Below are 24536 nucleotides of genomic sequence, written 5' to 3'. Positions count from 1 at the left end.
ATAGTTCTGTAAGATGCAGTTTATACAGATGTTAGTGAATATAGGTTCAGTGAGTTACCAAGGCCTGGATGTATCTTTTTCATGTATGGATCCACTGTCTAGATTGATGTCAGGTGCTCATCCCTATTTAATTCCTATACATTTTTTACGAGTTTGGAATATCTAAGTGACTTGCCAGATTTATTCATTCCAGATTTATTCATGTGTGTATATATTTATATCATGGTATATGGACACACTTATCTGTTTTGTAGCAAATGCCTATTATGTTCTGTGTGCTGAAGCAAAGCAAGAATTTCATTGTCCTATACAGGGACACATGACAATAAACTCACTTGAACTTGACCACTTTTAAGGGCAGTTACTGGATAACAGTATTGCTGAAGATTTGACATCACTAGGATGAGCAAATATAAATCTCAAGTTAAGTGTGTTTTATTGTTATATATCCCAAAAAAGAACTGTGAAGTTCTTACCCGCAGCAGCAGCATACCAGGTTTTGGAAACATAGTAATCAATAGTAAATATAATAAACAAACAAAACAAGTTAAATAAACACAAAAAAAAAGCAATAAAGTGCAAAATTAAAACATAGCTCAAAGGCCTAGGCAGAGTCTAGCTAGAGTTCGGAGTTTAGTTGGTGGTCGTCGTGTTCAATAGTTTGTTAGTTGGAAAGAAGCTGTTCCTGAGACTGGATGGTACAGTTGTTCCTTAATTCTTTCCTTAAAGGAGATTTTACACTAATTAGGTGGTCAACTATCCTAATAACTTTTTATTGCATTTATTTAAGTAACTGATTTTTAATTTGCCAGTTATCACGACAGGATTTCAACTTGTCTCCAGATCTTATGTCTGCTGTTGTATTTCTTGTCCTAACAACATAAGTATTTTGCCATCATAGCTTGTATTTTATTTCCTAATGTTTGTGAATAGTCCTCACCCATCTGAAAACCCACACTGCCCCCATCATGGACCCTTTCCAATTTGCATATAGGGCCAACCGGTCTGTTGAGGATGCTATCAACTTAGCTCTTCACTATTCCCTTCATCATCTGGAATCACCGAACACCTATGCACGCATCCTGTTTATAGATTTTAGCTCGGCCTTTAATACTATACACCCGATTAAACTCTACAATAAAATGTTGGACATGAGCATCCACCCAGCCATGTGCCATTGGATTCTACACTTTCTAACAAACAGACAGCAAAGAGTCAAGGTGGGTGAAAAACTCTCCAGCCCTTTGACTCTCAACATAGGAGCCCCCCAAGGGTGCGTTCTGTCACCCCAGCTCTTCTCACTTTACACCAACAACCTCACATCCTAATGCAGCTCAGTTAAAATTTTTAAATATGCAGACGACACAACAATAATTGGCCTTATCTCAGACAACAAAGAATCACAATACCATCTAACAGTCGATAGCGCAGTCAAATGGTGCGCAGACAACAACCTCCAGCTTAATACTTCAAAAACCTTAGAAATCATCATAGATTTCAGACGCAATCAAAACCACAAACCCCCGGTCCATGTCAACTCTCACCCCATAACCTCCACAAACTCATTTAAGTTTCTAGGCACCTATATCTCCAATAATCTAAAATGGCACATCAATGCAGACCACGTCATCAAGAAAGGTCAACAACGCCTATATTTCCTCAGACAGCTCAAAAAGTTCAGAGTCGATAAACACCTCCTGGTCCGTTTCTATCAATCAATCATTGAAAGCATCATCACCTCCTCAATCACAGTCTGGTACGGTAACACCGATAGTCACTCACTACACAGAATACAACGCATTGTCTCCAAGGCCTCCAGGATCATCAACTCCCCCCTCCCCTCAATCCATTCCAGTTATCTCCAACGTACCTCACAACGGGCAAAAAAGATCATCTCGGACCACTCCCATCCAGCAAATCACCTTTTTCAGTCTCTCCCTTCGGGGAGGCGCCTCAGGTCACTTGCTACTAAAACCACCCGCTTTAAAAACAGTTTCTTCCCCTCAGCAATAAGAACTCTCAATTCCGTCCAATAATCAGACAATAATATGACTTTTGATGTATACAGTGTCTTGTCTATGGTCTTTGTTTGTTCTTTTGCACTATGTATTGTTGGTGAGATTTGTGATTTGTGATGTGGTATGGATGCCCTTTATTACGGTGATCTGTGTTATTAATGGTATGTAACAAAAGCAGTGTACCATCATGTACCGAACCCAAATACCACCAACCCTGGTTGCGTGGCAATTAAAGATTCTATTCTATTCTATTCTATATTTGCTTTGGTAAAGATGCTGCATAAGTAAAGCAATTATTCCTGTCGGCTGTTTGTTTCCTCTTCCAATCATTGAAAGTAGAACATGGAATTTAATCCACAGGAATGTAAGGTGTTGCATTTTGGGAAGTCTTACATGGGCAGGACCGACACGGTGAATGGTTGGGCTCTGGGGAGTCTTGTAGAGCAGAGGGATCTAGGAGTGCAGGTGAATGGTTCCCTGAAGGTGGAGTCGCAGGTAGATAGGGTGGTCAAAAAGCCTTTTGGCACTTTGGCCATCATCGGTCAGAGTATTGAGAATAGAAGTTGGGAGATCACGTTGGTGAGGACGCATTTAGAATATTGTGTTCAGTTCTGGGCGCCATGTTATAGGAAAGATGTTGTCAAGCTGGAAAGGGTACAGAGAAGATTTACAAGGATGTTGCCAGGACTAGAGGGTCTGAGCTGTAGGGAGAGGTTGAGTAGGCGGGGAGAGGGGGATAGGGGGAGGGGGGAGGGGGGGAGGGGGGGAGAGGGGGATAGGGGGAGGGGGGAAGAGGATATCAAGTAACTTATTTTTTCCTTTGTGTAAGAAGGAACTGCAGATGCTGGTTTAAACCGAAGATAGACACTAAAGGCTGGAGTAACTCAGCGGGACATGCAGCATCTCTGGAGAGAAGGAATGGATGACGTTTCGGGTCGAGACCCTCTTCAGACGTTCTGACGATCTTTCTGAAGTAGGGTCTCGACCCGAAATGTTACCCATACCTTTCGACCCGAAACGTCACCCATACCTTCTCTCCAGAGATGTTGCCTGTCCCGCTGAGTTACTCCAGCTTTTTGTATCTATCTGTCTATTCATTCTTACCTGTCTGTTTATAATCAGAACATCTTCAGCTATGACTTTTCTTTCCACCCACATGTACAAATATGCAGATTCCAAAGGATATTTAGGTTTAGATGTAGATTTACATGTGTCACGTGTGCTGAGATACAGTGAACAACTTTGTTTTTCATGCTATCCAATCAGATCAGATAATGCTATTCATAAATACAATGTAATCAAACTCAAGCACAATAGATAGATCAAAGGCGAAGATTCAGAGCTCACAATATCGTTTATCGCTCTCGTTTCCCTTTCCCCTGACAAGTCTCAAGAAGGGTGTCAACTTGAAACGTCACCCATTCCTTCGCTCCAGAGATGCTGCCTGTCCCGCTGAGTTACTCCAGCATTTTGTGTCTATCTTCGGTTTAAACCAGCATCCTCAGTTTCTTCCAACACACTCATGGAATGGAATGGAATGGAATACTTTATTGTCACATGTGATTAGGCACAGTGAAATTCTTTGCTGTATACCCAATTTATACAATTAGCAGCCACCCACGGCGCTGACAAATTTACAAAGCACGCCGGCTCCTCCTTTTGTTTTCCCCCCCCCCACAGCGGTTTCCCCCACTGCGGGTCCTCATTGTCCATTGTTCTGGCCCCCACCTCCCTCACGGCAGTCCCCCCACGCTGGGTCCTCCATTGTTCTTCCCCTCCCCCTTCACGGTGGTCCTCCACGCTCTCGTCGCCCGCGGGTCGACCTGCGAGGCATTGTCGCCGCGAGGCATCACCACCGCCGAGGCCCCACCGTCGCGAAGTTTCACCACCACCGAAGCCCCACCGTCGCGAGGCTTCTCCGCTGCCGCCGCTTCACCACCACTGAGGCCTCACCGCTGTCGACGCCCCATCTCACGCCTCCATGGTGCCGACCCGGGCCCCAGCCGCGGGCTCTGTTGGCCGCTCCGCTGACCCGGACTCCGACATGCGAGGCCTGGCTCCTCTGTCCGACCCGCGAGGCCCCGGCCTGGCCCCGACCTGGGCTTCTATGCGGCGATCCGGAAGGCATCGATACCGCGGTACCTTGATAAAGGCCTCCGGCCGTGTTCCCAGTCGGCTCACAATTTTGATATCAGCATTGTAGCACAACAGTTCCATAGACAAAGCCCAATGTCCACAATGGAGGAGATGTGAATCAGATAGTACCCGGTTTACGGAAGGACTGTTCAGAAGCCTAATAACAGAAAGGAAAAAAGTGTTCCTGAGTCTGATGGCGCGTGCTTTCAAACATCTGCCAGGTGAGAGCAGGGAGAAGTAGAAATAACCGGGTTGAGATAAGTCTTTGATTATATTGGCTCCTTTTCTGAGGCAGCGTGAAGTGTAGACAGAATTGATGGTGGGAGGTCTGGTCTGTATGGTGGACTGGGCAACATCTACTACTCTCTGTAGTTTCCTGTGATTTTGGGCAGATCTGTTCCCAAACCAATGTGTGGTGCAACCCAGTGGTATGAATGTTGTATTCTCTAATTTTAGGTAACCTCCCCTCCTTCCTCCACTAAATGTCAGTTAACCAGTTCTTCACAACAATGTATTCCTCTTGGGATCACACCATCTCTAGCCAACAATCGCCTATCAGGGAACCTCCTAGTTTGAGGTAATCTGTTCCTGGCCCTGATCTATCCAGTTTTTTGGGTTTTTTTTGCTTCCCACCACAATAATCTGGCTGAAGAAGGGTCCCAAGCCAAAATTGAACCTATCCATTTTCTCTAGAGGTGGTGCCTGACCTGCTGAGTTACATAAGCATAATGTGTCTATCTGTGATGCAACCCAACAGTATGTTTTCTATTGTGCATCTGTAGAAGGTTGGAAGAGTCATTGGAGACATGCTGAATTTCTGAGGATTTAGAGGGGTCGGTGTGCCTCCTTGGCTGTCACCTAAATATGGTTGGTCCACGACAGATCGTCAATAATAATAATGCCTCGCAACTTGAACCTCTCATCACAATAGGTGCTGTTTGGGACATGTACTCCACCACACTTCCTGAAGTCGATAACTGGCTCCTTCGTCTTGCTGACATTGAGGGAGAGGTTATTGCCCTGACACCATGTTACTAAATTTCTTATCTCCTTCTTGGACGCCATCTCATCATTGTTTATGATCCGTCCACCACAGTGCTGTCGTCTGCAAACTTGTAGATGGCATTGGAGCCAAATTTGGCAGTACAGTCATGAATGTACAGGGGGTATAGTCGGGGATAGAATGTATCATTAAAGGGCACTGGTGTTGAGAATTATTGTGGAGGAGGTGTTGTCACTGATTGTGGTCTGTGGGTCAGAAAGTTGAGGATCCAGTCGCTGAAGTTGTGCTGATTCCGATATTCTCTCGATCTTAACAACCTTAAATTCCTCATTCATACGCCCTTTCATATCATTCTTTTCCACCCACATATTGTTTTTGCATTATATTATTGGATTCTTCAATATCCAGGCTTGGGTGAATTGCAAGGTTCTCCAGTTGACTTTGGGAAGCCTGGAGATGTGACCAATTCCATAACACTGCCACCATATTTTATAATGGTCCTATTCGTAAGGTTCCAAGATTCAAGATTCAACAAATTGATTTGTCTATACGTTGACTTGAGGAAATTCATTCAGAACTAAAAGCCATGTCAATCCAAGCTGGTTCTCCTGTTGAGCTAACCCAACTAAGAGTTTCAAACCACCTATAATCTATTCCTGTATAGGTGCTTTGCCTGCAACTGTTGTAGATGGCTTGTGACTATTTTGGCATAACATTGTTGCAGTTTAATTCTTATCTCTACCCAATTTCAAAATCACTGAATCTTGCAGTTTGTTTCTTTATGTGTTATTCACGTTTCTGTAATTTTCTATTTAACATTGAGCTAACTTGACTAATGCTAGCATTATTTCTTCTCATTACTTTTAAGAATATCTAAATGATCTATCTCCATCTAACATTTACTCTATATTAATATGCTTCGAGGTTATATCTTTACACATGCTGTTCTGCTTTATCTTAGTCTTCCTGTTCAACAAGTTCTTTGTGCTTCATTGCATGTACTCACTGTTCTTTCACATTGTATAATAACTTTCTCATCATTCTCTAAGCTTATGCCAAAACTTTTATCCGGTCATGGTACACCATCCCATTATGTTCAAGTTCCATCTCAGGTTGAACCAAGCAAATTGGATTTTCAGTTGTCTATTAACTAGTAAGCTGAACTTCCACATATTTTCTTTCACAAGAGTATAGATCCATAGTTTCATGTCTAAAGTATAATTCACCTACCTCTTGCTTCCATTCTTTTTGTTAGAATGCACATTAATGCCTTTTTCCTTTCAGGTTGGGCTATTCCATTGCTCTTCCAGCTGCCCTTCAAATGCCTGCCATTTGTAAACCAGATCCCTGTTCCCAATATCTCAATTATCACATCTCAATAGTCATCTGTTTTCTGCTGGGATACTTTAGCTTTCAGTCTCCCATAATTCCTTAGCCCTGTAGTCACCCAACTAACAGCTGTTCTAGGTATTTAGGCACAGCAAACTTTACATCTAGTCTGACTGGCCCCAAGTTCTTGATTTCTAAGCTTTGCCTTACCTCCTCTCATACTATACTTTAAGTAATTATTTAAGCGCCTTGGCTTGGAAGAGTTAATTTGTTCAATTCCAAACAAAATGCACTGTGCAATTGAAATGGTTGCACAGCAGTATGGAATTTGTACGTTCTCCACGTGACGGCGTTTTTTTTTTCCGGGATCTCTGCTTTTCTCCCACACTCCAAAGATGTACAGGTTTGTAGGTTAATTGGCTTGGTATAATTGTAAATTTTCCGTAGTGTGAGTATACAGGAATTGCTGGTCAGCACGGATTCGGTGGGTCAATGGGCCTGTTTCCGCACTGTACCTCTAAACTTAACTAAACTAAACTAAATGCTCAATGCAGGAGGGAAAACTCTGAGAATGTTTCTGAGTACCTTAGTGCCATCAAGAAACTTGATTCCTTGCATTTTAGTGGTAATTTTGTTTGCTCCTGCATCATTCATTTGCACTATAACTCCCCCAAAAGGATATTAACAGTCACATATTGACATATACAATATTTTTATTAACTTTTTTAATGGAACTGGTATGAAAGTGATCATTCTTATTGATGCAAAGGAACAAATGGGCGTGACAAAGCCTTAACCAGATGCTCATGTCTGCAAAAAATGCAAAAAAATGTCCACCACGCTTCCTGAAGTCGATAACTAGCTCCTTCGTCTTGCTGGCATTGAGGGAGAGGTTATTGCCCTGACACCACGTTACTAAATTTCTTATCTCTGTGGAAGCCCTGCCCATTATAATTGGTTTGGACACTTCCTGTTGTGATTCATTCTACGTGTAGGAAAGAACTGCAGATGCTGGTTTAAATCGAAGGTAGACACAAAATGCTGGAGTAACTCAGTGGTTCAGGCAGCATCTCTGGAGAGAAGGAATGGGTGATGTTTCGGGTTGAGAAGGGTCTGAGGAAGGGTCTCGGCCCAAAACACCACCCATTCATTCTCTCCAGAGATGCTGCCTGACCGGCTGAGTTATTCCAGCATTTTGTGTCTTCCCGTGATTCATTCTAATTCAGGTTTAATTTCCTGGCATGTTCTCCCATCTCACGATCTCATTATTTAATCACCTTTTAATCACTTAATGTGCAACACTGTTTAATCACTTAATGACACAAATTGGATCAAAAGCTTGAAATTTACAGCATTCAGTAGTAACTCACCATAAAATAAACAGTATTTGCTGAAAGTAGTGAACTAATTGTAAATAATAGTGACCCCACAAATTTTGTTGTCATATGTCCCGAAATGGAGCATTGAAATTCTTACTTGCAGTAGCACAACGGAAATGTAAACATAGTACTCTGTAAACATCATGTTAAACAACAGAAATGGTTCAGCATGTGTGGAGGTTGTAGTGTTTAAATGCATGATGGTTGTGGGGAAGAAGCTGCTCTTGAACTTGGATGTTACAGTTTTCAGGCTTCTGTATCTTCTACCCGATGGCAGGGGTGAAGTGAAGGTGTGGGGTCTCTGATGTTACTGGCTAGTTGACCATTGTCTAAGCTTTCTGTCACATATTTCTGCCATATCATGATATCTATTTCTCACCACAAGATACTTTTCTATCTTAAAGATATAATAGGTAGGTGTGTAATTTTGTTATAGATGCTAACCTTAAGTATTTTTAAGTTCTGGATTCCAGTTTTAGAAGCTAGCAATATATTTTGTATTCATTTTACTTTCTAGTAAACTCATAACATTAGTTTACTTTGGCAAATTTGGTTGTGACCAGGATTGACCTCAAAGGATTGATCTCTTGCCTATGATTTGCATTGACCTAGACAGAAATGATCATGAGGGAAGTGAGCACAAGATGTGGTCGATATTCTAGCATTAATGACTAAAATGTTAACTCAGCAGCCATAATAATACTGCTTGGCACAGACATACCTGAAAGCAAGTGTGAATTATGTTATTAATAGTTTGACTAATGCCAAATTCTGCATCAGAGCTAGCAGGCTGGCAGGAAATCAACAAACCCAAAAAAGTTCATCGGAAGTCAACCCGTAGATGCAGTCACATTGACGGCCTCTGTATTTACAGTAAATAAGTCTTCTGCAGCTTGTAAGCTAGCTCATCAATCACGTGCCAATATTGTTCCTTCAACTCACAAAGAAACAATAAAGAAAATGGAAAATGGTTTTGCTGTTTGTAAGATGAATGAAGAAAAATACAAAGGACCAACTAAGGAAAGAGGCATAAATTAAGCAGAAGAATGCAGAGGATGAGGATAAAAGTAGACAGATGAGTCTGAAAAATTAAATTAAATTATCAAAGACCATAAACAAATAGTAAAGTATGTTACAGGCATATCAAAAACTGGGATGGGAAGAAGGCCATGAACAGATAGACATCATAATAATACAGGTGCCAACAGGGAAATGGCAGAAATATTACATCTTTATTTTGCATTGGTACCAACCTGCCATTTATAACAAGTAGATGAGATAGTCAATGATGAGAAGAGACATGTGCTAAGTTAATTTAAAATAGGAAAAGGGGATATATTAAATAAACTAATCAAATTCAAAGAGGATAAAAGCTCCGGGCCAGATGGCTTACATCCACAGATTTTCTCAGCTGAGATTTGACACATGACAATATATCTTTAATAATTAATTTAAAAAATGGGTAACGCCAGGCATCTGTGCTTGATGGTGTCATATTTAAAGGGAAGATTCTCAAACTGATATCTGGGATGGTAGGCTCATCGCATAACAAGACATTAGTTAGACTCGGGGTATACCCTGCAGAATTTAGAATGAGAGATGATTTGTTTGAAATATTTACATTTCATAAGGGCCTTGACAGAGTAGATGCGGAGATGATTCCCCGAGCTGGGGGTCTAATATCAGGTTCAACATCTCAGAATGTTTGATTCCTTTACAAAAGGAGGCAGTAGGGGCTTAATCACTTCAGGAAAAGGATAGATAGATTATTAGATCTTGGGAGAATCAAAACGTATGAAGCAAGTGCAGGAAAGTGGCACTGAGGTAATGAGAAATGATCTAATTAAAAGGTAAAGCAAACAACCAGGTACCAAATGACCTGTTCACATTTCTATTTCTTACATGTTATAAAGGGAATACCTCCTGTTCATGGAACCACGGACCTGTCAGATTAATGAAGATGGTCAAAAATATAAGGAAAATTTGTCAAGGAGAATCAGGATATCTGGAGACGAAAAAGTGTAAAAGTTAATGATAGAATGGATCTTGATAGGGAAGCTTGCTTGGCCAACAGAGCGAGTGACAACAGAAACACAAAAGGTCTAGATTTCCAAAGGGCCAGCAAGCTATTTCCCAATTGATGAACGAGTAAGTTCAGTGAATGGGGAGCCAGGCGAAAAGATCCCGGCGAGCCAGGGGTGGGAGATGGTCCCGGCGAGCCTCAGCCACATCCCGACAGCAGGCCCGGCTCACCCACCGCAGACCTGGAAGAGGGAAGCCACAGAGCCCTGGCACCTGCCTGTCCCCGAAGAGCAGAAATCGGAGAGGTGGGTGGAGGGAGTAGCCGGCGGTGGCAGACTTTGGATAAAGGGCCGGCAAGAAGAACCAGGGGTCTTACCTTCCACGCCCTCAAAGTCGGCTGTGATAGGTGCCCTCGGGGCACAAAGGTTGAAGATGGCCAGGCAAGGAGAGGGGTGACAGTTTGCAGGACGACTGGATGGAGGTGAAGGCTGCAACGGGCCTTTATGGCCAGCTGCAGATAGGACTTTGAAAATGGCGATAAAAAACCTGGTGACTCTTGCTTCTTGACTCCGTGGGCTGTTTCTATATTCGACTAGGGTATGGCCGACTAGGAAAAGGGGAGATGCAGCGAGACCTGGGTGTCATGGTACACCAGTCATTGAAAGTGGGCATGCAGGTGCAGCAGGCAGTGAAGAAAGCGAATGGTATGTTAGCTTTCATAGCAAAAGGATTTGAGTATAGGAGCAGGGAGGTTCTACTGCAGTTGTACAGGGTCTTGGTGAGACCACACCTGGAGTATTGCGTACAGTTTTGGTCTCCAAATCTGAGGAAGGACATTATTGCCATAGAGGGAGTGCAGAGAAGGTTCACCAGACTGATTCCTGGGATGTCAGGACTGTCTTATGAAGAAAGACTGGATAGACTTGGTTTATACTCTCTAGAATTTAGGAGATTGAGAGGGGATCTTATAGAAACTTACAAAATTCTTAAGGGGTTGGACAGGCTAGATGCAGGAAGATTCCTCCCGATGTTGGGGAAGTCCAGGACAAGGGGTCACAGCTTAAGGATAAGGGGGAAATCCTTTAAAACCGAGATGAGAAGAACTTTTTTCACACAGAGAGTGGTGAATCTCTGGAACTCCCTGCCACAGAGGGTAGTCGAGGCCAGTTCATTGGCTATATTTAAGAGGGAGTTAGATGTGGCCCTTGTGGCTAAGGGGATCAGAGGGTATGGAGAGAAGGCAGGTACGGGATACTGAGTTGGATGATCAGCCATGATCATATTGAATGGCGGTGCAGGCTCGAAGGGCCGAATGGCCTACTCCTGCACCTAATTTCTATGTTTCTATGTTTCTATGTACCTAACCGGGTATGGCAATAATCTATACGCAAAAAAAAAGAATTTCACTGTGATCATTCACCTTGGTACACGTGACAATAAAGAACCATTGAACAGTTAAACCACGGGATGGATTGTTCGCTGGCTTCAAGAGAAATTAGAATAAAATGTAGCTCTTCACAGTGGAAGTGGGTGGGTCATGGTATTCCACAAGTATAGGCTCTGGGTTCACTGCTATTCACAAATTAAACTACTGATTAATGTACAACTAAATTACTTAGATGTGAATGTGAGTGATGAGAATGTGGAATTTGCTATCGCACGAGTGATTGAAGTTAACAGTTAAGATACATTTACGAGGAGGCCTAACCAACATCTAAAGAGGAAGGAAAAAGTGACATTCACTGATCGATTTAGAATAGGAAAGGTAGGACTGCACTCAAATGGAGCATAGATTCCGCTGTAAACAGATAAGGCTTAATTATATCTAATATAATCCTATATTAGAGGCACGTGCAGAGTTAAACACATGCCACTTTTACTATTACACTAAAATGTAGCAATTTGTGCATAATTTAACCCCGCTATGTTAACATGTAGAGAGTAGTCAGAGAGCCATCGAGCTGTAGAGCACGGAACCAGGCCCTTAGAAACAAGAAAATAGGTGCAGGAGTAGGCCATTCGGCCCTTCGAGCCTGCACCGCCATTCAATATGATCATGGCTGATCATCCAACTCAGTATCCTGTACCTGCCTTCTCTTCATACCCCCCTGATCCCTTTAGCCACAAGGGCCACATCTAACTCCCTCTTAAATATAGCCAATGAACTGGCCTCAACTACCTTCTGTGGCAGAGAATTCCACAGATTCACCACTCTCTGTGTAAAAAATGATTTTCACATCTCGGTCCTAAAAGACTTCCCTCTTATCCTTAAACTGTGACCCGTTGTTCTGGACTCCCCAACGTTTGCAAAATAGTAGAAAATTATTACACCTGTCCTCAAGAAGAAGCATCCATCAGATATCCATGGAATTGTTTCAATTGGTACCTGGTCTTCTGTTGATTGTTTCTGCAAACAATGTTATCCTGCTTCCCAGGCTTCTGGTTGTTTCTCATTCACATCTATGGTAAGTCCTGTGCACAGTCAATATTGTGAAGTATTCTGTCACAATTTTGTTCAACTATCTCTCATATATATTACAAAGCTTCCTTTGATGAGTTGAAATATCTGAAGTATTATCCTGGCTCTTCAAGCTTGCATTTGAATACATGACAATTCACATTTTTTTTTGCAGGATATAAGAGTGCTAGCATCATTGTCAAAATATATTTAGATGGTACAGCATTGGCATAATGATTTCAGATGGCAGAACCTTGCCGGTCTTGTAACGTGAAAGTACCCAGTCTGAAGAATGGTCTCGACCCGAAACATCACCCATTCTTTCTCTCCAGAGATGCTGTCCCACTGAGTTCCTCCAGCAGTTTGTGTCTATCTATGAAAGTAACCTTGTGCTTCTTCCCTTCTCTTCCTCCCAATAGATTTTTCAAGGATCCAGGGAATGTGAATATTTTGAACAAAAATGAGTCAACAAGGATATGTTGCCACACCACCTTATTCTCAAGGTCAGCCAGGAATAGGAGGATATCCAGCTGGGTTTGGTTCAACAACTTCACAGCCACATTACGGCCACTACGGTGGAACAGGTCAGCCCACTGCAGAAATGGGAGCAATAGATCTAAGAAATTCTCAAATGTTGTCCTCTGTGCTCTTTTACCTGCCTTCACTCTGCTCACCCTGACAACTGTTGACATTTACAGTGCCCTCCATAATGTTTGGGACAAAGACCCATCATTTATTTATTTACCTCTGTACTGCACAATTTGAGATTTGTAATAGAAAAAAATCACATGTGGATAAAGTGCACATTGTCAGATTTTAATAAAGGCAATTTTTATATATTTTGGTTTCACCATGTAGAAATTACAGCTGTGTTTATACATGGTCCCCCCATTGCAGGGCACCATAATGTTTGGGACACATGGCTTCACAGGTGTTTGTAATTTGGAACATCATTAAGAAGAAAGAGAGCACTGGTGAGCTTAAAGGGACTGGCAGGCCAAGGAAGATCTCCACAGCTGATGACAGAAGAACTCTCTAAAATAAAGACAAATTCCCAAACACCTGTCCAACAGATCAGAAACATTCTTCAGGAGTCTGGTGTGGGTTTCTCAATGACCACTGCCCGCAGAAAACGTCATGAACAGAAATACCGAGGCTACACTGCAAGATGCAAACCACTAGTTAGCCGCAAAAATAGGATGGTCAGGTTACAGTTTGCCAAGAAGTACTGAAAAGAGCACCCACAGTTCTGAAACAAAGGTCTTGTGGCCAGATGAGATGAAGATTAACATATCAGAGTGATAGCAAGAGCAAAGTATGGAGGAGTGAAGGAACTGCCCAAGATTCAAAGCATACCACCTCACCTGTGAAACACGGTGGTGGGTGTGTTATGACCTGGGCATGTATGGCTGCTGAAGGTACTGGCTCACTTCTCTTCAATGATGATACAACTGCTGATGGTAGTAGCATAATGAGTTCTGAAGTGTATGGACACATCCTATTTGTTCAAGTACAGGTGCACAACCTTTTATCCGAAAGCCTTGGGACCAGACACTTCTCGGATTACGGAATTTTTCTGATTTCCGAATGGAAGATTTTTAGCGTAGATTAGGTAGGTAGCGCGGGCGGCTTGAAAAGTCTGTGGCTGCCTCCTTCCCGGAGACCGGGGAATCATTGTAAACCATTGCTTAAATGTTAGTCAGTTAGTTTGGAGGGATTTTATGTGGTGGGGGGGGGGGTGAAGGGGGAAACTTTAAATCTTAGTCCCCTACCTGGTCAGAGAGGCGGGGAGCGGGCAATGCCTTACCGGGTCGCCGTGCAGTAAGCTCCGGAGCGCTGTGGCCGCCGACTCCCAACATTGCGGAGCTGGGGGCTGCGGGCGTCCGGCCGCGGGCGGCGCCGGTTGGAGCTCCGACCCCGGCAACTCTACCCCTAGCTGCGCGGCGCTCCAAATCCAGCGCCGCCCGCGGCCGGACGCCCGCAGCCCCAGCTCCGCGATGTTGGGAGTCGGCGGCGTCGCAGCACTGGGATACCAGCGGGGAGCGGGCAATGCCTTACCGGGTCGCTGTGCGGTAAGCTCTGGAGGGCTGTGGCCGCCGACACACAACATCGCGGAGCTGGGGCTGCGGGCGTCCGGCCGCGGGCCGCGGGCCGCGCTGGATTTGGAGCGCCGCGCAGCCAGGGGTAGAGTTGCCGGGGTCGGAGCTACAACCGGCGCCGCCCGCGGTCGGACGCCCGCAGCCCCAGCTCTGCGATGTTGGGAGTCGGCGGCCACAGCGCTCCGGAGCTTACTGCACGGCGACCCGGTAAGGCATTGCCCGCTCCCCGCCTCTCCGACCAGGTAGGGGACTAAGAATTAAAGTTTCCCCCTTCAACCCCCCCCCTTCACATAAAAGCCCTCCAAACTAACTGACTAACATTTAAGCAATGATTTACAGATGTTTAAGTGTCTCCCCGGTCTCCGGGGAGGAGGCAGCCACTACAGTAGTACAGACCTGGGTTGACCGTGGGTCGTTTCAGGTCAAGTTTGGTGCCAAACGCGAGCTTTGGTGTGCAGACGACATCCTGGAAAAAATGTCCGGTTTTCGGAGCTTTTCGGTTTCCGGAACTCCGGATAAAAGGTTGTGCACCTGTACAAACAAATGCCTCAAAACTCATTGGCCGGCAGTTCATTCTACTGCAAGACAATGGTCCCAAACATACTGCTAAAGCAACAAAGGAGTTTTTCAAAGCTACAAAATGGTCAATTCTTGAGTGGCCAAGTCAATCATCCGATCTGAACCCAAATGAGCATGACTTTATATGCTGAAGAGAAAACTGAAGGGGGCTAGCCCCCAAAACAAGCATAAGCTATAGATGGCTGCAATACAGGCCTGGCAGAGCATCACCGGAGACGACACCCAGCAACTGGTGATGTCCATGAATCGCAGACTTCAAGCAGTCATTGCATGCAAAGGATATGCAACAAAATACTAAACATGACTACTTTCATTTATATGACATTGTTGTGTCCCAAACATTATGGTGCCATGAAATGGGGGGACTATGTATAAACACTGCTGTAATTTCTACATGGTGAAACCAAAATGCATAAAAATTACCTTTATTAAAATCTGACAATGTGCACTTTAACCACATGTGATTTTTCTATTACAAATCTCAAATTGCAGAGTACAGAGGCAAATAAATAATGATGGCTCTTTATCCCAAACATTATGGAGGACACTGTAAATATACATTTAGAGAGTTTGGTTGGTCTGTCTTTGATTAGCAGGGGTTAGCAGGAAGCCAACATTTGACTTTTGTTAGAAAGTAAACATAATTTGCACAGATGCTCTAACCATTTATTTTTATTGGAAATGTTATATTCTACTACTCATGTTCAGGTTATCTGATAATTTAAACTATATAACTTAATCAACAACCAAAGTGATATAGACAGTTATATTTATTTTGGGTTTAATTATGTACTCTGCATTATTTAGCACTAGAAGTAATCTTGAACAGTCAAAATTATATTGTATTGTAGACTGTAGAAAGGAAGACTTAAAAACACAAAATGCTGCCGATCCTCAACATGTCAGGCAGCATCTGTGAAGAGGGACATAGTTAACATTTCAAGTCATTGACAATAGTGATTAGATTTCATGCTCTCCAGAATGTTTCATTGCCGAAGGATCATTGGCCAAAATCATTAAAGTCTGCTTCCCTCTGCAGAGTAAAATAATTTTATATTCTACATCTCATGATCAGGTAATTCAAATAATCCAGACCATACAATTTAATAAACAACCAAAATAATATAAATAATTTAATTTATTTCAGGTCTATTTATCAATTCTGTATAATTTTGCAGATGCTCAGTCAGCCCATTCAATATCTCCAACATTTTCTGGGGTTTTTTCAGATCGCCAGCATCTGCAGTTTTTTAGCCTTTAAAGTAGAATTGAACACATCCATGAACTTTGCAAACATTTTAAATTTCATATTTTATTTTGAAGATGTTTTGCAACTATTCTTTCCATGTACTACAACTTACTTCAAAAGATTTATCTGTGTAAAAATAGTGTTGTGGTTAATAGATATGTTTGTTTCACAGGGCATTTAAAACCAGTATCTTCACCTCATGGACCTTCCATTTCTCTTGGTCACCCACCACCTTCTCCAGCGCAATTCAGCCAAACTAGCCTCCAGAATGGAGTATATAATCCAGGAAACCAAATGTCAAGGTATTTGCCAAATCCTATAAAATAATTGTATAAAACACCATTTCACACATACATGCTACTGTGCTTGATTTAATAAAACACTGAATTTATCGTAAAAGGGTGATCTAAGCATGCTTCATTTTTTTTTAGTAATTACCATGACTCCCTAGCAATCAATCATAAGTAATAATTAAAGACACTATAGTTTCCAACTGATTTGATTTAGACCCGGAGGTTTTATTACTCAGATGCTTTCATCTGTCTGCCCAAAAGTTTAAAGCAGATGTGAGCAGCAAGTATTTTAACACAGATGATGGTGGGTGCCTGGAATGTGCTGCCAAGTATGATGGTGGGGACTGATATGAAGGTGGCATTAAAAAGGCTTTTAGCACGGCACATAGATATGCGGGAAATGAAGGGATATGGATAATGTGCAGGCACAAGAGAAATGTTCATCTCAGCATCATGTTCATTATGGGTTGAAGGGTCTATTCTTGTGCTGTACTGTTCTGTGTTCTAGGTTCTTATGTTTATATTTAATGTTATTTGTCATTTGCAGCTATGCCGCTTCTTCTCCAGGCACTCAGCCTCCTTCCTTCCAATCCCATGGCTCCCACCCACAGCCAATGTACCAGAATACTGCACCTGCTTCATTCACACAGCAAGTCGTCAGTCAAATTGGTGCCATGAAAATAAGTGGCTACGGTAAGCTTACTAGCTATGCACAAACCAGTTGAATATTTGTTTGGATGTATAGGGAAGTGGGAGTGAAGTGAAATAGCGACACTGAATGAAAGACTTTCTCATGTTTTTATATTTCAAAGGATTTGGGCCCAAGATAGTTTCTCTGCAGTTGTTCCCTGTTGGCTCTCTCAGCATACAATTTCCTCAGCCTTTTGAACTGTAAGGACAAAAGGGCACAAGAGAGGAATTAGATGAAATTGGTATATTTTTTAAAGCAATGTGTCCTCACTTCCATGTGGAATGTGATATTTCCCTGAGGTATATATATATGCTTTGATGAATATTCCCCTGCCCGTCTACTTTAAACAATCAAAGGGAAACAAGGGGAACTCATTTTACTATCCTGTGGTGATTCTGGGATGTCTAAGACCTTAATAAAACAAAGCGAGTGTACTGCTGACATGACACAAACATCTCAGAACCTCTACAATTGTGCACAATTTTTTTCATCTTAATGCACAGAACATAATTCACTCCTCGAGAATTTGTGCAACTCAAACATGATTTGTCTTTAATCATGTCTCTTTAATCTACAAATGTTTAGTTTGGATGAGATTCCTGAAAACTTAAGAGGAGGTTTATTGTGTGTAATGTAAGTTTAATAATGTGAGTTAAAGAAAACAAATTGGAACAAATATTTTAAAAGTTGTAACGTGTTGGATTTATGGGAAAATGTTTATATCCATAGTTTTAAAATAGAGTTTAGAGTAATCTTTGGTGATTTCATTTAAAAAGTCACACACACAAATATAAGACGATTAATAAAAGAATCAGAGGCAAAATGAGGAAACTGTTTAAGGTAGCAAGTGATTATAAAGGACCTCCTGATAGGACATGGTTCATTGGTTGCTGTAATTGTTCACCAATGTGCAGATGAGTGGAAGGGTCTAGGAGGAGTTGAATATGGAGAGAATAAAATAAAATAAAATTACTGCAAATTGCTGCTTTATGATCAGTGCTGACTTGGGCCAAGGGATCCGTGTTGAAAAGACAGGCAACTGAAAGGTTAATATCACCCATCTAATTGAGTGGAGATGTTTTCTAAATAGTCTTCCAAACTACATTTGTTTTTTCCAATGTTGAGGTGCCAACTCCTGGCTGGGGATCATATTAGAGACACTGCTGACAATGTAGACATGGAAATCAATTTCCCCCACCCAAAAAAAATCAGGCCCAAGGAAGGTTTTTATAGATTTGAGATGCATAGCTCTGGAGTGTGACCTTAGAGTTTGTACCATAGATAGCATCTGTTCTAAATTCATTGTGTAAATTATTCTTAAAAAATGAAACCTCATATAATGTACTTTTGAAATATTGTAAGACTCTCCTCCTTGTTTTTCATTGTGTCAAGATTATTTATTTATGTTCACTGGAACCTCCACTGACAGTTAACTTTTGCAAATATCACTTATTACACATATTTATAAATGATTAAAACATTAATTTGTCAAAATGTCATCGCATAAACATAGGGCAAATTCAGTTATCATTTCTGAAATTGTTAAAAATTCCTTTCAAATGTCATGCTTTTTTTATTACTCCAAACATTTATTGATGGGTGGGGGTCTTTTGTGAGGGAAAGGATTACTGATACCCCAGTGAAGAAAATAAAGGGTCACATGCCTAATCTCTCCTACAGAGAGAGGGAGAGTCCTTGTGTAAATTGCTCATGTGATTGTTTGGCAAAGCTCCAAGATTTCATGCACTTAACTCCCGTTAAATTATACACAAGGCTTATCTCTCACTGAGGCCACGGTCTCTTGCATTTCTGTAGTTCTTCTTGTATCCCGTCAGTATGAGTTAAAATCTTCTGAGGCATGTGGACAACTCTCTGACGTCTCACTCCTGCACTCATTTGACTTATTTGGTTGAGACAGTTTGAAGGAGGACTGAAAAGAAACCTGCTATTAGCAGGTATTTTTGATGGGTTTAAGTTTCATGAAATGTCCAGTAGAATCTTTTGTTTATTTATTCTTTTTTTTTTAAATAATCTGGGCAATGATGGCAAAACCAGCAATTATTGTCCATCCCTAATTGGCCACAGGAAGATGATGATCCACCTTCCTGATCATTCACAATCCTTCTACTGTGAATTTGGATGGGGAGCTATAGGTGCCAGTGAGGCAATGCTGATATATTGCTCATTAAGGTGGTGTTCCTGTGCGTTCAATGCTTTGAATCTTTATGAAGTTTAGGAAATGCTTTCAGAGGAGTCTTGGATGAACTGTGGTTTTAAGTGTTAACGGTGTTTGATGGTATACCAATCAAGTGGACAGCTTTGTCTGGAATGATGTTGAATGATGTTGAATTCGTTGCTGAGTGCTGTGGGAACTGCCCTCGTCTAATAAGTTGAGATTGTTCCTTGTCATTCCTGCTTTGCCTTGTTAACAAGGGGAAGGCTTTGGACCATCAGGAGATGATTCTGGTCCGGTTGAATTTTATGTCAATATTGCCTCTCAAAAGGTGACAATGGGGAGCTCAACAACAGTATTGCTATGAATGACAAGGGTAGGTGGTTAGCTGGTCATTGTACATGGCCATTGGTCTGGTACTTCTGTAGCACTTGTTGTTTGACACTTATTAAGCTATTCCTGCTGTAAACATGAACTGTTTCATTTACTGAAAGTTACAAAACTTAATGAATATTGTGCTGTCAACAGTGGTCATCCTCACTTCTGACGATATGGTGAAAAGAAAATGATGGATGAAGCAACTGAAGGTGGTTAGGTTTAGTTTAGTTTAGTTTAATTGATTGTCACATGTACTGAGATATAGTGATAAGCTTTTGTTTGCTAACCAGTCAAGAAAAGACTATGTATGAAAACAATTAAGCTATCCACAGTGCAAAAATAAAGGATAAAGGACACAAAACGTTGTACAAAGGTATAACATAGAGTCTGATTAAGAACGTTCAAAGGTCTCCAATGAGGTAAATAGGAGGTCAGGACTGCACTCCAGCTGATGAGAGGATCGTTCAGTTGCCTGCTGACAGCTAGGAAGAAACTGTTCCTGAATCTGTAGACATACGTTTCAAACATTTGTATCTCCAGCATGATGGGAAAAGGGGAGAAGAAGAGGGAGTGACTGGAGTGAGACTGGTCCTTGATTATGCTGGGGGCCTTGTCGAGGCAGCATTAAATGTAGAAGCAATAGTTGGAAGAGAGGCTAATTTGTGCTATGCCCACGATTCTCTGCAACTTCTTGCCATCTTGGATGGAGCTGTGCCCAAACCAGGCTTTGATACATCCCGATATGATGCTTTCTTTGGCTCGGGCCCAGGGCTCTGCCTTGAGGAATTCCTGCACTGGTGTGTGGTTAAGGTCACATCATCTTCCTTTAACTTCATGATTCCAACCACTGGAATTATTTTACCCATGTCCATTGTTTTCAGTTTTAACAGCACTCCTTAATGTCGAACTCAGTGAGATACTGCCGATTCAACCGACTCTCTACCCACCACAGGGGTTCAATTGCTTGGTTCGTGTTTGATCCAAGACAAATTATCAGCATATCAATTAGCAAAAAACAAATGGCTGGAGTAATTCAGTGGGTCAGGCAGGTCCAGGGTCGAGGGATGGACGATGTTATAAGTAGAAGTCCTGCATCAGGACCTGTAACCACCACTCTATCTCCACAGATACTGTCTGACCCGTTGAGTTCCTCCAGTAGTTTTTTTGGCTCCAGATGAGAGCATCTGCCGTCTCCTGTGTGGGCATTTCCATTGGGCTCTGTTTAAAACTGTTCCTTGTTTAGTAGGCTCTTCACAAGCACCATCACAAAATGACCCATCACTACCTGGACCTCCGCTCCAGCCTTCATTCCAAGGATCTCACCCACAACAGCGTTTGCCTCATATTTCATCTCCACCATCCCAAGGAATGTCTGTTGCCCCTGCTGTCCCTTTAGCTACAATGCCGCCTGGAGGGGCTGTACCTCCCCCTCCAGGAATGAACATCAACCACGCTGGACTCAATCAAGGCAGCATTGGCTATCAGCAGATTCCCGGTCAGCCTCCCATGGCTGGGTACCCACCACAGCAAGGTAAACACTTGTTTTATTAATTTTATTGACTTTATTAACAAACTGTTATTCCGCCTGAAGTCTGAAATGTTGCTGTCTCAGATCTTGCCCTTTAGAATCTTAAGTAGGGACATTGTGTGTATTCAGATACTACGATATTGCTTAATGATTGCTCTGGGGTTTTCGTGCTTGGCTCTAAGAGGGACTTGTTCACCCTGTAATCACAATTACATTCTGAAAAGGTAACTTTGCTGTTGCAACATGTGTAATTCAAACATCTGTAAATATATTATTTAGACATGCTGCCCCATTAAATCCTCAAGTCCTTAGGAAACATTTACACCCAATGGATTACTTTTAGAAGTAGTTCCTACAACTAAATTGTAGCCAATGTGGATGAAAAACAAGCTGCTGAGCAGTTCACTACATCAGGCTGCATCTGTGGTGGGAAATGGACAGATTGGAACCCTTCTTCGGAATGATGGTGTGGGGGGAGATAGTTGATTGACATACATTTTACAGTGGTGCAATGAAATGGAGACACAAGAGACCAGCTATCTCCCCTCTGCTCCATCAGTCTGAAGAAGAGATCCGACCCAAAACGTTGTCTGTCCACTTCCCTCCACAGCTGCTGCCTGACCTAATGAGTTTGTTTTGCACAATGTTAGGGTTCACAGAAAATACACAAAATGATTTGATATTAATCTGGTTGTAGCTATCACTTCAGCTTGGTTGCTAATAATAGCTAATCAGGATGGTTATCTACTTCAATAAAGTGCATTTGAAACTGATACAGTACTTAATGTAAGAGTTTTAATATTCTACCATATAAAGTTTTAATAATCTACCATATGAGTTTTAATAATCTACCATATAAAGTCTTGCCTTGGGTGTGGGTTAATGGTGAAGGAGGTCAGTGGGAAGAGACTGATGGTTTAGCTGCATAATTAGTCATTACTTTTCCGTACACAATCAAATCATAAGGAATTAATTTCATGGCTGGACCTTTGCTGATATATCTTCTGATAGCTGTAATTTGTGGAAGATTGGAAGAAACTTTGGACAATCGGCAGGAATTAATGTTTCTGCAATGTTTCACTGAAATTAAGACGGAGGAGAACCTATGGATAAATATTACCCATACATTGAATTCAATCGTTAACTGGGAAGGCTTAGTGGACCGGAATTAAAGACCGGTTCACTCTAGTAGCAATGATCTCCACATGTTACCATTGATATGATGAGAACCATACAGTCAGTCATCTTAACTGTTTTGACTCACTCACACATATGGTTACGTTTTATAGATCTTTCACGTTAGAAAGGAATTTCAGTAAAATCACAACTACCAGTAATAGTACCTCAATAAATCACAAACTGATTTTAAGAGATGGAGAAAACATGGAACAAGAAAAATAAGAAAACATTGGATTTGAAAATGAAATTATTTAGCTGTTTAGTATTTCAGTTCTTTAAAAGATTATAAGTTCAACAAATTGCATTTATGAATAAAATGCAATAATTATTGAGCTGTTACAGTTAATTAGTACTTTGTGAAATGGATTTTGTAGAAGTTATCACGGTGATCAGAGTAGTTAAGCAAGAAGATACTGCTCATTGTTTAGGTTTCAGTGTAGTTTAGCTTAGTTCAGTGTAGTTTAGGTTAATTTAGTGTAGTTTAGTTTAGAGACACAGCCCTGGAAATAGGCCCTTCGGCCCACTGAGTACATGCAGACCATTAATCACTCAATAACACTATTCTGTTATCCCACTTTTGCATCCATTCCTTACACACCAGGGCCAATTTTACAGAGACCAATTACCCTATAAATCCACCTGTCTTTAGGATATAGGAGGAAACCAGAGCACTTGGCGGAAACCCATGTGGTCACAGGGAGAACATGCAAAATATACAGTCAGCGCCCAAAGTCAGGATCAAACCCGGGTCTCTGGTGCCGTGAGACAGCAGCTCTATCAGATCAGAGAGGAAAGAGTTATAGGGAAAGCTTTGAATTTTAACTGGTTATAATTAGTGCCTGGTTATAACATGAGCAACACCGTATTACCATTCAGAAATTCATGTAAAATTAGATTGCATGAATTTCTGAATGGTAATCAAGTATTATCAAAGACTTTCCAAATAGTGGCACAATGCACAGTGATGCAGTGGTTAACACTGTTGCCTCGCAGCTCCAAAGACCTGGGTTAGATCCTCACCTTAGATGGTGATTTACTGCAGTTTGCATGTTCTTGTGACTGTGTGGGTTTCCCCTGGATGCTTCTGTTCCCTCTCACATGTGAAAGACATGTTTGTTGGTTAGCTAATGCAAAATGTGGGTAGGTGGTAGGAGAATTGTAGATGAGGTAAAAGTGCAGTTGAGTAAATAGAAATGTGAGTCAAAAAACAAACTTAGTGTTATAGGGGCCTGAAGACTTAGTGTTATAGGGGCCTGATGGCTGGTGCAGGCACAATGGCACGAAGGATCCGAGTTGGATAAAAACATATAAATTACATAAATTACTAATATGTAGTGAGTATAAATTATAGTAAATAATTAGTAGCATGTTGTTTATTGACAAATACTGACGTTGTCAACTGTCCATCAGCTTCTTAACCCAGATGAAGAAAGTTCATGGACAAGTAGTTAATTCTCCCTTCAAATGCAGAGCTGACATTGACACCTAAGATCCAGTAATTGGAATAAAGACCATCCTCAAAGGATTCCTTTAACATTTGCCCTGATTATGTTGAATACTTTTAACATGCTGAGTCTGAGAGCTGTTGCATCCTATATAATACTCGTCAGGCGGAATTTTCCATGGATGTTCTCCCAGTCTACCATAGTTTGTGAAAGATCAGCAGAGATCATAGGGAAACTCTAACATGTTAATATATTTGGTGTGTTGTGTGCAGTTCTGGTTGGCAGGATGTGGAGGCTTTGGGAAGGGTACAGAAGAGGTGGCCCAGAATGCTGCCTGGATTAGAGAGTATTTTCTGTAAGGAGAGGTTGGACAAACTTGGATTCATTTTCCAGGAGCGTCAGAGGCTTATGGGAGTCCAGATGGAAATATATTAAACTATGAGATGCATAGATAGGATAAACAGTTAGAGCTTTTTTTCCAGGATAGAAAAGTCAAAAAAGAGCTTTATTGTGACGAGCAAAATTTAAAAGATGTGTGGGATATGTTTATTAAAGAGAGAGTGGTGGATGGCTGGTC

General features: G+C 41.7%; 1 protein-coding gene across 2 annotated transcripts in view; it reads left to right on the top strand.

The window, feature by feature from the left end:
* Window positions 1–24536, top strand: part of sec24d (SEC24 homolog D, COPII coat complex component) — a 150639-nt gene that overhangs the window by 4394 nt on the left and 121709 nt on the right. The window contains exons 2-5 of one of the 2 annotated variants that reach the window (XM_033023499.1): window positions 12765–12929; window positions 16445–16574; window positions 17113–17258; window positions 21051–21338. In XM_033023499.1, the coding sequence (XP_032879390.1) occupies window positions 12806–12929; window positions 16445–16574; window positions 17113–17258; window positions 21051–21338 (688 nt within the window). In that variant the 5' untranslated portion in view covers window positions 12765–12805. The remainder of the gene's footprint in view (window positions 1–12764; window positions 12930–16444; window positions 16575–17112; window positions 17259–21050; window positions 21339–24536) is intronic. The other variant, XM_033023504.1, reaches the window with a different exon arrangement.

This window comes from Amblyraja radiata, chromosome 1, assembly GCF_010909765.2.
Source record: "Amblyraja radiata isolate CabotCenter1 chromosome 1, sAmbRad1.1.pri, whole genome shotgun sequence".
Taxonomy (NCBI): Eukaryota; Metazoa; Chordata; class Chondrichthyes; order Rajiformes; family Rajidae; genus Amblyraja; species Amblyraja radiata.
The sequence above is the reverse complement of the archived record's forward strand: the minus strand, read 5'-3'. Positions and strand labels throughout refer to the sequence as shown.